General features: G+C 36.4%; 1 protein-coding gene across 2 annotated transcripts in view; it reads left to right on the forward strand.

Annotated features, from left to right (window-relative positions):
• Nucleotides 1–16,734, forward strand: part of RABGAP1L (RAB GTPase activating protein 1 like) — a 261,437-nt gene that overhangs the window by 35,148 nt on the left and 209,555 nt on the right. For both annotated transcript variants that reach the window (XM_075096820.1, XM_075096821.1), the window contains exons 8-11: nucleotides 1,540–1,606; nucleotides 3,548–3,650; nucleotides 5,273–5,439; nucleotides 10,014–10,158. In XM_075096820.1, coding sequence (XP_074952921.1) covers nucleotides 1,540–1,606; nucleotides 3,548–3,650; nucleotides 5,273–5,439; nucleotides 10,014–10,158 — 482 coding nt within the window. The remainder of the gene's footprint in view (nucleotides 1–1,539; nucleotides 1,607–3,547; nucleotides 3,651–5,272; nucleotides 5,440–10,013; nucleotides 10,159–16,734) is intronic.

Raw genomic sequence — 16,734 nt, forward strand, 5'->3', positions numbered from 1 at the left:
TTACTATTATAAATTCTAGCCCTCTCAGAGCTATTTCTACCTCAGGAACAAAAAGTAGTAAGTTGACTGTAACGTTCTGCCTTGTCTAATTAGTCTCAGAGGGAAGCCTGCTTGTGTGGTTAAATATAAGTCCTAGTATCCTAGCTACCTTGGTTGCTTTATATGGTGCTGCATTATGCCATACAGATAAATCAAAATTGTCTGCTGTATTATTTACCACTTTATTTTTAAGATTCTAGTAGTGAAAGAGTATGGAGAAGGAAAAATATAATTGTGGATGCAAGTTACTGTTTAAGTGTAATGAGGTGGAATATTAAAATCATATACCAAAACACAATAGGGGCAAACTTACTGGATGGTGTTGTAATTGCATATCTTAAGACTGTCACAGTTAATAGCATTGTTGAAATGATAGGTGCTATTATACCTCTGTTCATCATATAGTGTGCTTGCCTGAAAGCTATTCTGTCTTCATTGCTAACCTATGAATGTTCAAATAATCTCAATTTACATTTGCTGGAAAATCTAAATTTTCATTTGGATAAGTGGGTTGCCGGGATGACAACTGCTTTTGGTCAGATTTGGAGAAGATGGGAATGGGGGGTTCTTCCTGGCGCATTGAAATACCTAGTGGGAGGGCATGGAGGGTATCAAGCCAGACTCTTCTTGGAGGTGCAGAGTAGTAGGATTAGAGTCAATGGACACAAGTTACTTCCTTGGAAATTACTCTGTTGAATGAGGCCAGGTATTGTCAATACAAAGGGAGCTGAGCATTGGAACAGGTTGCCAGAAGAGGTATTTGTTCCCTGTTCTGGGAGATGCTCAGCACTTGACTTGACAAGGCCCTGGGCAACCTGATTCAAGTTGGTCCTCTTTTGAGTAGCGCCTTCAATATTCAGAAAGTTTGAAAGCCTGAATGTTCTCAGAATGTTTTGGAAATTTTTTTTTTTACTCTTAAAAATATCAAGACCATTTTCTTGTTAAACGACTCAACTGGAATTCTGGAGTTCAAGGCCCTGTATAATACAGAAGTTCAGTTTTAAAAAATAAAGAATGAAAGTCTAAAAATTGAGCAAATTAGGTTTTTTGAGGGCCCATAATGCTTCGTGATACTTTACACCAGTGACATTACAGGTGATAGAATGTGTGAATTTGTAACTTTCTGTATGATTGTATGAAAACACTTTTTAAAATGGACTGGGGAGAGAGTGAATTTCTTCTTGCCAACCTATCACTAACATATAGTAGTTGTTGGTATCTTTAAGCTTAATATTCTAAGTTGTCTTTGAGACTAATTGATTGTTCACAGGTCAGACAGTAATTTGTTGTCTTCATTCTTGAAAATAATTTCATTGTCATTTCTATAATATTGTGATGTTTCCTGAGCGTTGCCATAACACTAACAAAAAATTACTAAGAAAGGTTCTCTTTAAATTAGAAGCAGTAGGAGGCTGTGCCATTATGTTCAAGAAAATACTTTTGTATTTTGAAAAGCTAATAGCTACCTTTTTTCTTTTTCTTTAAAAATAAACTTCACAGATGCTTTGGGATGCTACTAAGCCCTGGACGAAATGTGAAGAACAGCGACATGCATTTACTAGACATGGTAATACTTAGCTCTAATGACCTGTTTAGTAAGATAGAGGTAATCCAAAAAACCCAAACAAAACCCAACAAAACAAGTCTCCCATCTGTTGGTTTTGTTTGGTTTTTGTTGCTTAAATCCTGGGGTTTATATCTTCAAACTAGAAACAAACTTGTTACATTCAATGGGCAAAACATTTCAGTTAATGTCAAAACCTGTGGCATCTGGTTTTTTGTGTGTTTGTTTTTGTGTGTGGTTTTTTTTTTTGTTCAGTTGGTGAAGCACTGATTGGGTCAGCTGACAGCTGGTTGTTACAAGTAAGCAAGCACATTGCCTAAAAATTTAGAGCAAATACTTGTGTTTTATATTTGGGTGTCAGGGAAGTGGTCTTATTTTTCTAGGGTGCTGAAAACTTTGCCTTGATTTGCTTCATTTGAATTTAAATTCTTGCTCGGAGTTTGAAGTATTCACTTGTCTTTTACAGTCTTCATTTTTTACGAGTTGCTTCCTAGAGAACTGCAGCATAATATGATGCTTTCTGTGATAATATCAATTCACTTTCCTGCTGTAGATAAGGATATAACCATTTTCAACTCAAGAAGTGCCTGAGTTACACACCCATCAGACATTTTGTGGCTGTACAGTTATCCCAGTTTTGCCTAGTCCTTTTCTTTACTCATGTTGATGATTCTAGCTATCAGTATTTAGTTCTTTTGTCAGAGTCCTTTATTTGCCTCTTTGTGTGTACTAGCTCATTTTTCTGGATTTATTTGCTGATATTACTACCGATTTTTTTTCCATTTTAATTATTTGATTAGAAAATTGAATAAATTACAGTGAGTTATGGAGCATAGTAATTGACTTCTATAAATCTATATAACACCTTTTTATTGTATGGTCTGTGTGCTTGAATTCCTGTCTTCATTCCACCTATTATACCATTTACATTTCAAGCACATTTAACTGCTGGAGGTAATGACTTATTAGTGCAATTCTTGGCTATACCATATACATACAAGTTTGTGTTTTCCTTTCAACCACCTTTCTCCCTACTTAAATCTGGAGAACTCGGTCACTCTTATTGCTCTGCCACAAATTGGTTTGCAGTCTCCTTTCATCTGTAGAGAGGCTACCATACAGGCCTATTGGATCCATAGGAACTGTCCCAGAAAACTTGCCTCATACTAGTAATAGTTCATATGTACTTGGATTGTTCGTAGCAAGTCTCTAAGAATAATTTGTAGAAGTAACAGATGTCTAACACAAGATTATTTTAGCCAGCTATAGAGTCATTGCTGTTGTTATTAACTTTATCATATGTGGCTGTTTTGACTTTGTTTGCATACTGTCCTGAAATTTGGCTCTTCAAATCTCAAGTTCCTATGAACTGGAATTCCAGTCCATTGGCATTTACAAAGTTAAATCCATGCCTGAGCAGCTCAGGGAAAAACCGTCAGAGGTATCATTACGGAGTGGGAAAAAAATCAGCCTGACCTTTGGGTTGGAGTTGTTAAGGTCTTACTCTGATTCTGATAAAGTGGTTGGGGGGAGGCAGTGGTGGTGTTTTTCCCATTTCTGTGTATACTGTGGCGCCAGTTCAATTTTATGAAGTCTCTTGTAACTCATTCTCTCCGAACAACCATGTCAACTGCTCAGAAAGTAGAGCGGCAGACATCTCACCATGCTTTCATGCTTATAATAAGTATTAGAAAAATATGTTGATAAACTATCTTGTCTTCAGTTTCTTATACAGTGTTTCTCCTCTTCTAATATGTCTTCTCTCTCTTCCATTTCCCTAGAACCTTTCTCAGTCTATTATTTAATAATCTTTATTTAGATTGTGTTCTCTAGACCAAACGTGACCTTACTCTGAAGTTCCTAGAACTATTTCCCCTCCCCATGCTTAATCTCTTTGATCTCAAACCATGACCGTAATAGAATCCTGTATGTTTTTATTTTTAGGAATCCATGGGAAAGAGTTCTGATGGGAAGGCATATGTAATTACTGGAATGTGGAATCCTAATGCACCCATGTTTCTAGTACTTAATGAAGAAACTCCTAAAGGTAATTTAATCTGCTTTGTAAATTTGTTTTACCTGACATGGGCTTGGTGTATGTATTTTCTCCTGGGAATCATGGTGCACATGTCTGAGTACCTATACCAGTATGTTCCAAAAGTGTGTATAAACATATGCAACATAAGAAATTTAATATTTTTTTCATAGGGCTGTCTGCTGCTCATTTGGAGAGTTAAATTTAGTGTTTGGGGCTTATATGCCTGTTCCCTGGTTATCAGGACGTTTTGGTCCTAAGTGTGTGGAAGTTGTTTCCACCCTCTGTACTCAGCAAAGCAGTATAAATTTTAGGCACTGCTGTTCTCTTTCTTTTAGTTTTGAGGTGAGTTAATTACAAATAGCATCACATCCCCTTTCTCTTGGGGCAGCTGGAAGTGATGCACTGAAGTGCTTGATTTTATATATATATATCTATCTATATCTCACAGTTTCTTATTGCTAGAACTGATGTTATCTGATGTGATGTAAAAGTTTTGAATGCAAATCTGGAGTTTGTTTCCCATCCTGCAGCAGAGCTCACATCAGTTGCTTGAAGGCATATCCAAGCATATATGGTCAGTGTCACTGTTACTGCTGCTGGATTTTCAAACCACAGTATTTCTAGTAGCATACAGGTGGAACTCTTGCTGTGCAGCTTGACACAGTTTCCATTTTACAACATGACTTCGTGTGTTTGTGGTGTGGTTTGGTTTTGTGGTGGGGGTTTTTGTTTGGTTTGATTTTTACTTTTTTTTTTTTTAAATGCCCACTTGCCTTTTTGGTCTAAGACAAGGGAACCTAGGGATCTGTAATGTCTGATTCTAAATATTTATTTTAGAAATCTGTGCTTCTTGCAAGAAAGATATCAGTTGTGATGCAACATGATGGTTACTACCTCTCTCTGTGGTAATGTTTCCAGAAGCAGCAAATCTCTTCTTGCACTGTAAGCCTGCAGGATACACTTGGAGTATTTCAGTCTCATCCTCTGGTCAGCTGATCCTGCATTCTTCTCTACTTGAAAAAGTTGGGGTTACGCTTCACTAGCAGGAAGGTGGAGCTATTGCGGATTAAGATTACTGATCCATGCTTTGCTTTAAAAAATATGTTTTGCTGCTCTGAGGACTGTCTGACCCGGAGTGGGACAGGGAAGGGTAAAACATATTGAGTCCTTGTAACTGGTGGAGTATGAGAACAGATACAAAAAATTGTCTGAAGTGTTTCCTAGTGTTACGAGAGGATTTAGGACGAACAATGCTGTAGGAAATCCTTGACACTGATCTGCTATACATATTTATATATTCCCTCAGCAGTAAGTTTACACTTTAAAATGTGATCTTATCCCGTGCATGTTCCTTTTGTCTGACAGAAATCTTAATGCTGTTTTCTTTGCATGACATTTTGCTTCTGTCTTTGTTTTAAAAAGGTATCAGAGTTACTTGGCACGCTGTTTAATGCGTACTTTCAGCAGACGTGTAGGGTGTAGAACTCAGATGAATAAAATGGATGCAATAGGGTCAATAAAAAAAATAGAAAGGGTTTTCAATTGGAACAACAGTTTACTTGTCATTTGTTGTTCTGAGGAATTTGAACTTTGGCTAATTTTTCTGGATGTGACTTATTCTTGTGTTTTAGATAAACGTGTATTCATGACTGTGGCAGTGGATATGGTTGTTACTGAAGTAGTAGAGCCAGTCCGTTTTTTGCTGGAGACTGTTGTGCGTGTGTATCCTGCCAATGAACGCTTCTGGTACTTCAGCAGAAAAACCTTCACAGAAACTTTTTATATGAAGCTAAAACAGGTATTGCATGTTGTTTTTTTAAAGAAAAGTCGATGCTGGGAATGTTTGTTTTGTCTGTCTTAATTTGGCCTTTATAAAAGTTAGTGTGCCACCTCCACCTCACCAGTTTTTCTTTTAGCTAGTTATTGCTGAGATGCTTAAATTCATAATGGTTAAGTAGCATATATAAATGTTCGGTGCCTTTGTAAACTCAATTATAATGAGTCATAAGTCATTGGCTTTGTGGGCTTAAACAATTTTGAATCTACCTATTGAATACTCTCTAACTTCATACAATCTGACCTGTGTGCAGACATCTAAAGCAAGTCCATTTGACTGGTACAACTGGGAAATGACTCTCTAATTGTTCACTGTGAAATCAACTAATGTTTATCAAAGGGAAATCCAGGCTACTGAGATTCAAAATGTGAATGTAGGTGGCTGTAAGGGTATAATCAATCAAAGGCAAAGGAAACTAATGCAGAAATTTAAAACTTAGGGTACTACTACTGGTTTTTTCAAAGTTTCTGAGAAGGTAGATTTCTCCATATTTTCAAAAAGAGAGAAGCTGGGAAGAAGATTATCTGGAAAACTAAGTTCTGTTACATGGAGAAGTTGCCATGTTTTCTACCCAATGTTTGCTGATGAGCGTATAAAATGAACTATGCTCTTGGCCTTCACTGCCCCAGGGCTTTTTGAAATGTGAGGCTAAGTGCATTATTCTTGCTGATCTATTAAATCAGCATTGTCATGGGATTTCTTGCTGATGGTTGTAACTTTATGAAATGTTCAAATAGCAGTAAAGAAATAACCATTTTTAGCAAACTCTTCTCTGAAGTATTTCAGTTTGTCAGTCCGTTGGAGTTTGGTTTTTAAGTCAAGTTGTACAAACACAGCTTGATTCTACAGAGGAGAGGGAGTGGTTATGATGAAGCTTAATGCATAGTTGTGTATTCCCTCTATGTTAGCTTTACCGGCCCTGTGCTTTTGTGATTAATGTGCATTTATTTCTTCCTTAAGCACTGAGAGATGATACATCCATCTCATCTGGTAATGTTTGTTGAGAGTTATCTATTGAGTAGAATAGCCTCTTCCGTTTTTGGCATTGAGTGAGGTACATAAAACGTCTGCGCCTGCCCATTATCATTGTAGGGTGATGCACAACTGCATCCTCCCACAGCAACTGTTGACCTGCTTTCTCCAAAGACTTACGTTGTGGTATTGGTTCAAAAAGTGAACAGCAGAGGCGAACTGTACTGTTTGCACTGGAATAGCGGTCTGTCATCTTTGACTGATGAAACCAAAGAGCAGTGATTTAATTTTACTGAGCCTAATGTGAGTATTTGTCATCTTCCTATGGGGCACAGTAATAGGTCTGAAAAAACAAGCTATGTTGATACTACATGGCAAAAGTGCTGCTGTGTTTAACAGTGAGTAAATAAATTTCATGCAATGTTGTTTCTGCATTTCTCTAGAGATTAGCATAGCAACTTAGAATTTAAGGAAATCTGAGAAAACCAACTGTTATGTGAATACTGAGAATATCTAAATTTTAAATTTGAAGAAAATACATTAGAAAATGACGTTCTCAACTGTTTGATACTATCTGTAATCAGTTAAGCTTTCCTCTTAAATGACTCGCAACCGTACTGTTCTTAATTGAGTAATATGGATGCTTTCTTTTTTCTTTCTTACCCCTTATAATGTGACAACATACATGTGCCTCCCCTCCCTGAAGAAACACATTAATTTCTTCCTGCTGTAAAATTCTGAGGAGCTGTTCTGCAGATTTTTGGGAAATAAATGCTTTTAATCTTTGTAATCTTTCTACGAGATTACGTCCGGATTATGGATGACAGCATCTCTCTGGTTGACCTGTAGCAAGTCTTTATTTAGGCAGTTATCAGCTGGGCAGTTTGTGATAGGCGTTCCTGCAGATAAGATGCTGTACCTCAGCGCACTCTTACTCCTTGGAAAATGCAGGTGGCATTGGGATCAGCCATTTATGCACTTTTGGGAAAAGCAATTGAGCTTAAGTAGATTCTAGGGAATGTAATAGTGGATTAATATCAAAAGCCTTAGCTCTGAAGGTAGATGGCTTCTCTGCACAGGACAAGGAATCCTGTGGTATAATTTCCTGCTGGTGTAAAATCATGACAATGCTGTCAGTCATTGTGCAAATCCAGTGTGTTTGACTGTGGGTGAGAAATTCATGCATGCAGTCTGCCCAGTTCCAAGCTCTAGCATGCAGAGCCCTTGGCAGAAAACTTTATACTTGAGCTGTCTCAGCAAGGTGCCCATTTCAGTAAAGAAGCATCCATTCCTGATGTTCCAAAAGGAAACAAGTAATGAAATGGCATTTTCCTGCAAGGAGTAAGTGGGACCTGTCTGTATTGGCAGAGGAAAATCTGAATGCTTCTGAGGAAGGATTCAGATAGATTTAATATTCTGAACCAAGTTTGGTGAGGTGCGGTCAGATATGAAGAATGACATAAATTCAGGTGCGATTGTAGGACTGTTCCATCTATCTATTTGTCTATCCATCTATCTGTGTTATTCATGCACATTTTTATCATTAGAACATGATCCTTGTAAAGGTGGATTCCTGTAGATAGCAAATTTGGGCTTCAGAAAAAAGAAATAATCAAATTATTTGCATTTTATAGAGATGTGTCTTGCAGTTAGTCAGAACATGGGCAAGGAGCCGAAGACTTCTAATTCTTGTAACGTACAAAAAAATCCATAGTACCTCGTGCCTTACTCCCTCAAAAATAAAAGCTATAGATAGTGGTAGTTAATAATATTAGTGGCATCAATACTTGATTGATTTAACCAAGTACTTGGTAATTGCTTGATAATGGTGTTGTGTGAGAATAAAACAGGGATAATGGCTCTAATATCATCCTGCTAAATGTTAAAAAATGCAGGGTATTTATGACTAAATCCCAAAGTTCATTAAGCTGACTTCATGAGAATTTCAGTCAGCAAAACCGGCTGATAATTGGAGGCACTCCTTCCGGGGAGTGTCAGCTTTAAAGGAAGCAGATCTGAATGATTAATCTAAAGTACAGTAGGAAAATTTTCTCAGTATAAAATGATGTATATTATGTCAGTCCAAGCAGTCCCTATTTAAGCTACCCATCTGCATGATTTCACCAGCTTGTTGAAATTGCAAGTGCTGGTCAGCAGTTCATGTGCATCTCCAGCAAAGGCGTCGTGGAGTCTTCCAAATGTATCATAATTTTGACTTTTAAACAAATCAAATATTCTCTAACCAAAATTGTGTTCTTTGTCTTTTTCATGGTTAATTTGATGTTTTTAATATGTTTAGAAAACTACCTCATTTTAACTGATTAGGCAAGATGCACAAAGGACGAATACCACAAAATTTTGGGCTGGTTCATTTAGTACAATCATTAGTTTACAGTTTTATATGATTCTCTACAAATATATTAATCATGAAATAATAATTGTGTTCAGAACTGTAACTCAAAGGAGAAACTAATACTCCTTTTGTTTTAAAACTTGCAACCTTGTATCCATTGCTTGAAGTAGAGGTAACTAATTTCTTTTTCATGAGAAAGTTTATTGAAAATGAAAAACTTAAATTTAACTCTGAACTTTTCCAGCTTGAAGTAAAAAGAAAACAAACTTCTTCCCTGTAGCCCCCCAGCTTTTGAGGTAGGTAGCCCCCCAGCTTTTGAGGTAGTTTGCCATGAAAGTTATCCAATTCCTAAAGAGATGGATTTGGAAGAAAAGCTGCTTTTACAGAACAAAGTGCTTTCCACTGAAAACATTCTGACCTCAATTATATATAGTTACAGGTACAACACACAAATTTCCAAGATAATTTAACTGTTAGATTGACAGATATTCGTGATTTATACACCTGTACAGACAGATGGACACACACACACACACACACATATATATATAAAAGTAATAGATAAATAAAACTTTGGCTACAAACAAACCTTATAGCTAATACATTTTGGCACTGAAAGGAGTATATTACAAATTATACTCTCTGGAAAAAAGATGAATTTTTCCTTTTTTTTTTTTTTTTTGAAAGGAGTAAAACACTACAAGGAGCTTTTTATAATTTATGGCTTTCTGAAAGCATGAGGTTTTGTTTCTTCTTTAGTCTTGTCTCTACCTACTCAAACCCCCTACTATTTTTTTTTTCTGCCCTAAGGCGTTCAATACCTGTTCCTGTGATTTCAGTTACTACAGTATTTTTCCTGTTCTCTCCTCTTTTCTTTTGCTGTGGTTTCTCTTTGACCTCATCTCATTATAGCTATATTTAAATCAGAAAGTTTTTATCATCATTCTGAACAATACTTAAAATGGTTAAGAGGCAGCTTTGGAAATAATGAAGTTTTAATTATATTTTCTACATATAAAACTTAAAGGAACAGTGCTGTCAGTTACTGCCATTTTCCATGTGCCATTGCAAAGAAATTGAGGGAGTCTTGCCCAAACTACTGTTTAGCCTTGATAGGAGATTTGTTTGGGTGCATTTAGGTTTGGTTTTGGTATACTATTAGAACTGTGTTTATCAACAGTGGAAACCTAATACATGCATTTCTTTTTAGTCTGAAGGAAAAAGCCACGCAAGTGCTGGGGATGCAATTTATGAAGTTGTCAGTCTACAAAGAGAATCTGCAAGAGAGGAAGAATTGGTCAGCCCAACGAGTGGAGGAGGGCCTACGTCATCCCAGGAGGATGAGGCAGAAGAAGGTAAGAATAAATGAGCACTTATAGTTCCCATAGATAGTACTGTTATATTTCTGCTGTTAATTTACTCATTTAATTCTTCCTATTACTGTCTATTAGAAATAAAACTCTTTAGGACAAAAAGAACATGCATAATTTTCTACTAGCAGCAGTTCTTTAGTAATGGTGTTTTTACCAACCCCTTATTCAGAGTTGTCCTAGTAGCAGCAGCAGATAATGCGTGTCCATTTTACTGTATGCTTCAATATGTGTTACTAAAGGAAAAGGCCACGCAAGTGCTGGGGATGCAATTTATGAAGTTGTCAGTCTACAAAGAGAATCTGCGAGAGAGGAAGAATCGGTCTAATAACAAGATAGAAAACCTTTTCTAGAGGGACTTTCTTCTGATCAGAAGCCATTTGCCTTGAATGTGCTGCTAAAGGCCAGCATTGGATTGGTCTTTGAAGATGGCCTTTAAATGCCTGGTGGTGAAGAAAAACAAAAAAAATCCCAGACTCATATGGGGACACCCCCCCAACCCCCCTGCAAACTGTCTGCTTAGCACGGGATTCGTTTTCCCTCATTTATAACTAGGGCTTTTCCAAATACTCCCTAGTGCAGTTGGGGATCATGTTAGGGATTCGTGCTGTTCATGGACCCATTGTATTTGCCTGTCCCTTCAAAAGCCAAAAGTACCTTAGTGTCTTTTCCACCGGTATTTTTTGTTTGTTTGGTCTGTTTCTTTTGAAGGCCCTTTGCCTACTGTCATCTCTTTGTACTGTGAGGGTTAGCCTACAGCATTCAGAATAGGCTTTTTACGTGCCCTTTTTGAATAGAATATCTGACCTACCAGAACTCATGACAGTTGTACAGAGTTATTCTTCAGATTTCTGGCACTGTTCTGTCACTACTATAAAATGTTTCACTTATTACAGTGGAAAAATTCCTTCTTGATTCTTACTTATAGGTAAGTAGTTGGTTAATAGCTTATGCAATACAAATCAGATCGCTGGGATTAACACCGTCAGGAGCAGAGAGGTATGGTTATGTGGTTACTCTCTTCCAGTTAGAAACAAAAAACCTGATGTATCCAATGTTGCACCAGGCTTACAAAACCCACAGCCAGGCACGGTGAATTGAAAACCTTCTACTGATGCCTGGGAGGGAGTGGGATGGGCGTTGATTATCACTGTTATTCCCTCCTTTATATCAAGTACCACTTCTGAATAGTATAATACTATTTTCTTTAAAGAAGCTTTTGTATTTAATTGGTGTTTGGGATTGCTTCATTGTTCATAGCAAGAATTATTTCAGATTTGACCATTTGGTCTTGATGTTCAGTGTAGTGTAGTTCAACACCTGTGGGCGTTCTTTTCCTTGCTGGATGTTTGAGCTGTACAGTCAGCACGTTTTCTGGAGCTTGTTTGATAGGATAGGGTTGAAGTAATTACTTGAGTACTTTTTAAAATATTGCTTCTTACTGGGAAGAGTAAAGCACCATCCACAATTTGATGAATGTAGCACAATTAGTAATAATGTGGATATTGTCCTCTTGGTACTATTAATTATGGCTTTATTTTATTATAGAGCAAAAGTATTCTACTGGGGTGTAAACCTAAGTTTAACTTTGGTTTAGTTTCCTAATGCTAGTTTCCATATTTTAAATGTAGATTACTTCCTAAGAGAAGACATTAAAAATACCATGATGTGACTCTGTTCTCATGGAAACTGCATTTAGAGTTATCTGCCTAGAAGTTATCTATCCTAGTGGATATGCAGGTTAAATGAGTCATTTGCAGTTGTTCTAAATAAATCTCTTCATTCTTTTTCTTTCTTTTTCTTTTCAGGGTACTAATTATGATGATGGAAAAAAAAACCCTTGAGTTTACAATGTCTTGTATTAGCCTTGGAAGAAGGCTTTTTCTTTCCTTTAATGTTGAGAACGGTAGCTACCTGGCCATAGAGTGTTTTTTTTTTTTCCTGCTTGCAACTGGACTAGGGCAGGTGTGCATTATAAGGACTTTACTATTTCATAGGCCAGAGGCTGGTGTTCCCATTACAGATATTGAGGATTATTATCTGTTCTCTTTATTTTATTTGCTATATCCTTATATATCTGCTATGTGCCTACAGAATATTACTTTGCTTCAGAAGCACTATACATTGCAGTTTCATTTGTATAATGCTGTGAGAATGCATGCCTCACTTGCACTTTACCTGATTTCTGTGTACTCTGTGTGTGTGTGTACACACAGCTCAGTGGGATGTCTTTTGTCATGAGTATATGAATAAAGATGTTCGTAAGAAAGAAGGCATTTTTTCAATATTCTTGTGCTTTTTGTTTTAATGAAAGTTCAAACATGATTCTCACTTCCCCACTAATGGTTTAAAATAATTACTGTACTAGTGTTAGGCGTAGTCCCTTTCAAATGTGCAGCAACTGCTTATAGCAAATGGAGATAATATATTCTGTAAATAATATTCTTAGCTTTTAATATTCTTTTCTCATTTTAGCTTTTTTTTTAACCTGAACAGCTATATGAAAAACCCTAAGATCTTTGCAAAGATTGTGCAATAGCTACTCACATCTTTCAGGTCAACCTCACTTTTAAAAATTAATACTGTAATAGATATTTCTGGCAACCCAGTCATCTAAGGTTCCTTTCTTTGGAGATAATAATTTTTAAAATATTAATGATTCATTGTCAAAACCTAGAATGTAAAGTACACTCCTTGATCAGAAGTTTTCTGTTAAATTCAGAATATAATTTTAAAAGATTAAAATACGTCATGAGGGAATGATTATACTTCCTGGAAAGGTTTAAAATAAAGTGGATTTAAGTATCAATTTTTATCTATAAGCAGAAAAGTTCACTGTTAATATTTAATTTTGAGTAGAACCTTGTAACAAGGTGCAGAGCACAATTGGTTGAACTAATCTTTCTCCTTTTTGGAGCATTAAGAATAAGTGAGAACACACAGAACTGATGGTTTGTATATTGCATTAGTCAAAAAAATGAAGCTGCACGCACCACTTTTATTGTGGTGTTATTCTATAGCAGGATGAAGTGGCTGGCTGCATGTGTGAGCCTAAGGATTTGAGAGTATTGCTTTCCATCAGAAGCCTTCGCAAGGAGAAAGTAGTCCTAGAAACAAATAACAAAGGAGAAGGGGAAGAATAGGTTGGCTTCTTTTAGCAACAGTGCTTGCTTAGACCATACATGAAATGATAACCTTCCTTTGGCTTGACTATTTTATTAACTTTCTTTCAAAAAAAGTATGGTATAACGTTTCAGGAGAATATTAGGTAACTCCATTTGAGTTTCTTCTTGAATCAGAATAATCTTAGAAGGTTAAGGATCAATGTAAGTGGGAGCGATCCTGTTAAAACCAAAAAGTAGTCTTTAAGCCGATTGTAACTGAGTTGAAGATTTTTTTTTTCTGAATTTTCATGTGGTCCCAAGTGTCTGGTTACTAGCTCTTGTTCCAATCCATAAATTGCATGCAGAGTAAACACAGGCTGTTTAGCAGACATCCTGAAACAGGTAATTCATGCTAGGTAAAAGATAACATGCCTACCAAGTCTCCCAGTAGTTTCTGAGCATGAGTTGTAGATTGCCTCTAGAACACTCTCAAATGACTTCCAGGAATGCAGTACTGTTTGGGTTTGTGTCTTCATTTACTGCAACAGTACATTTCTTGGTGGTTTAGATATTACTTTTCTGACAGCTGGAAACTGAGCAGGGGTGCAGTTGACAGCATAGTGGATACTGATCCGTAAACAATGGACTTAAACCAAAAAGAATCCCATTGAAATGCGTTTGGTGCTTAGTTATTGGCCTTTAATAGGAAGAAATTATATATAAATATGAAGCTGTAGAAGTAAGAAAGAGGAGTGAAAGAGAAGAAATGAAAAACATGAGAGGGTAAAACTTTACCTCGGTGTTGGCTGTAGCTGTCTTAACTCCGAGAATAAAAAGAGATATTATACAATAGAAAAATTAATGTGAGTGGTATGGAAATCCAGTGTGGAGATGGTGAAATTTGGCAATGAAAACAGAAATTAAAGGATAGAGGACCCAGAAGGCTCCAAAGAAATCTGAGCGTCATGTATTGCACAGCACAAAAAGGTGGTACGTACTGTCGATAAGGAATGGGAAATACTAAATGATCAGAGATGATCATCTGGACTAAATTAGGATACTGTGTCAAAAGTTGTGGGTGAGTAGAGGCTGTTTTCAGGACTCAGAAACGCAAAGGAGTAGAGGAGCTGGTGTTTTAGGAGTCAGTACAGCTATTGAGAGTATTTTGTGATAAAATAGGGGTTTATGATGAGGAATAGCATGAACAAATGGGGATGACTGAGTGAGAAGAATGACATTAGTAGTGTGGAAATAGTCAACTCTGCATTTCTATCCAAATTAAAAATAGCTTTAGGCAATTCATAGGAACTGTTGGTTATATTAATCCAATACGGAGTAATGTTGATGGCTCCTAAAAAGATGAATTACATTGTTCTGGAGTCTTTTTGCTCTCTTCATAAAAATGAACTAAAAATTTATAAATCTTTAATTCATGAGGTCATTTGGCTAGTGGCTATCTTCAGACAAGGACCCTTTGCTGCAGTTCTATGAGAGATGAGTTTTAAAATACAAGGATTTCTCAAGAATGCAGATCTATAGTTTCCAAATGAAAAGAAAATATTCCTGATGAGCCTGATGTAATTTTATAGACTCTCTATCCGTTCTTTTGCACTGGATTATTTTCATACTTTACAAGTAAACTTTTCTATGATTCTATGATTTTTAATAACAATAAATGCACTGAATTGATTTCTGCACCTATTACTGTGCTGCCAGAAAGAATATGATCCCTTCCTCAGTATATTAAAAAAAAAACAGAGTGCAGAGGAGTTTTTTTTTAATATGGCCTGAATGGTGGCAGTTTTTGTCATTACTTACAGTTGTATTTAAATTTGTTCATGCAAGTATGACCTTTCTGTTAAGAGGCAAGTATTTGAAATGTTTTGAATTTAAAGCACTTTTGTGGGTTACAGAAGAATTTAATGATATTGCAGGGTTGTAAATGAAATGGAAAATTGGGGAATTTCAAGATCATTTCTGTTCCAGGTTTATATGGAGATGGAAGTACAGGGAAGGTCACCTGCCTGGGGCTCAGGCTCTTCCCTGTCCTGTAACCCAGATTGCAGTTGGAGTTCATTTGTAAGCCAGGTTTGCAGGCTAGGCCCTCAAGAAATTAATGGGATTTACTCTGAGCTATTACATTCCCTTTTTTCTCTGCAGTGTCCACAAGACACTCCTGCAAGGTGCATCTGGGAGCACGCTGTAGGTAGGGATTCTTTGATAAGAAGTTCAAGGCAAAATATAATTCCATAATTTTGGCCTGCAGTTCATGAATACTCCAGGGAAATCTATCGACAACTTCGTTTATTCTTGCAGAATGATGGGGAAAAATACTGAAAAATCCCTTAGTTTAAAAGTTCATAGGTGAAAGATGTTCCTTGGATTTCGGTCCTTTTTTATAGCTTACATAAAACCACTTCAGATTGTGGTATAAAAGATACATTTTTTCAGTAATAAATTAGCATTAATTGGTGTTTGCATCTTGTCTGGAAACAATTGCAGATTATTTTGAATGTTTTGGATGCTTTATTTTGGTAGCGACTGTCTTTTGTTGTCTGCCTATAAACAGTATGGTGGTTTGAAAGTAGTTTGAAAAAGGATTTGCAATCCTGTTGGCTTATTAAGAATTAGAACTTACTATTGCTAGAGGATTTTCTCAGGTTTCAGTTGTGAGTGCCATGGTTTTGTGTGGCCTCAAGCTGCCACTGCTATGCTCATATAATTTCACATTTCATAGTATTAAAAAAATTCTTACTTAACCACCCTTATATGAAGGTGATTAAAAAGACTTTTTTCAACAAACAGTTCCCCCTGGCTTTTTCCTACTAATTATTGTTAACCTCAAAGTTGAGATTTTTGTCTTTTTAGTTTTGGTCATTAGCTTTCAAGTATTTTGTTAAGTCTAAGTATTTTATAATCAAAGTGCCTTGAATACTGCTTTGGCACTCTAAGTAAATGCCAGGCAATATATAACTGTTATGTGTTTATAATGTTGATTTTTTTTTTTTTTTTTGGCATTTGGTTACATCAAATACAGCAGCAGATACTAATCTACAAATTTTTAAATTAGTAATACGGAGTAAAGAATTGCATTGCCTTAGAATTGTGATAGCATCTCAAATTTGATTTTCTTGAGTGTTCTCGAAGATGTCAGTTTTCAGACAGCACAGTACATGTGGAAGATGTTTATATTTACAAGAATACCTCCACTGTGCAGCATTTAGTTGGCTTTGTCATCTGTGTGGGAGCAAAGCTACCGAAATGAAGCGATAATTTTTTCTCCATCTTTTACTCAGCTTTAAGCATTTGTACATCAAATTTAGATATGTCGTGGTGGCCTGCTTGTATGTTTGCTACACAAGGGTAGAATCATCTCTTTGCGCGTGTTTCTACACTCAGATTTGGATGCACAGTTAAGGTTTATTTTTGTGGGTTTTTTTTTAACGTTTCTTGTTTA

Source organism: Phalacrocorax aristotelis, chromosome 6 (assembly GCF_949628215.1).
Source record: "Phalacrocorax aristotelis chromosome 6, bGulAri2.1, whole genome shotgun sequence".
NCBI lineage: Eukaryota > Metazoa > Chordata > Aves > Suliformes > Phalacrocoracidae > Phalacrocorax > Phalacrocorax aristotelis.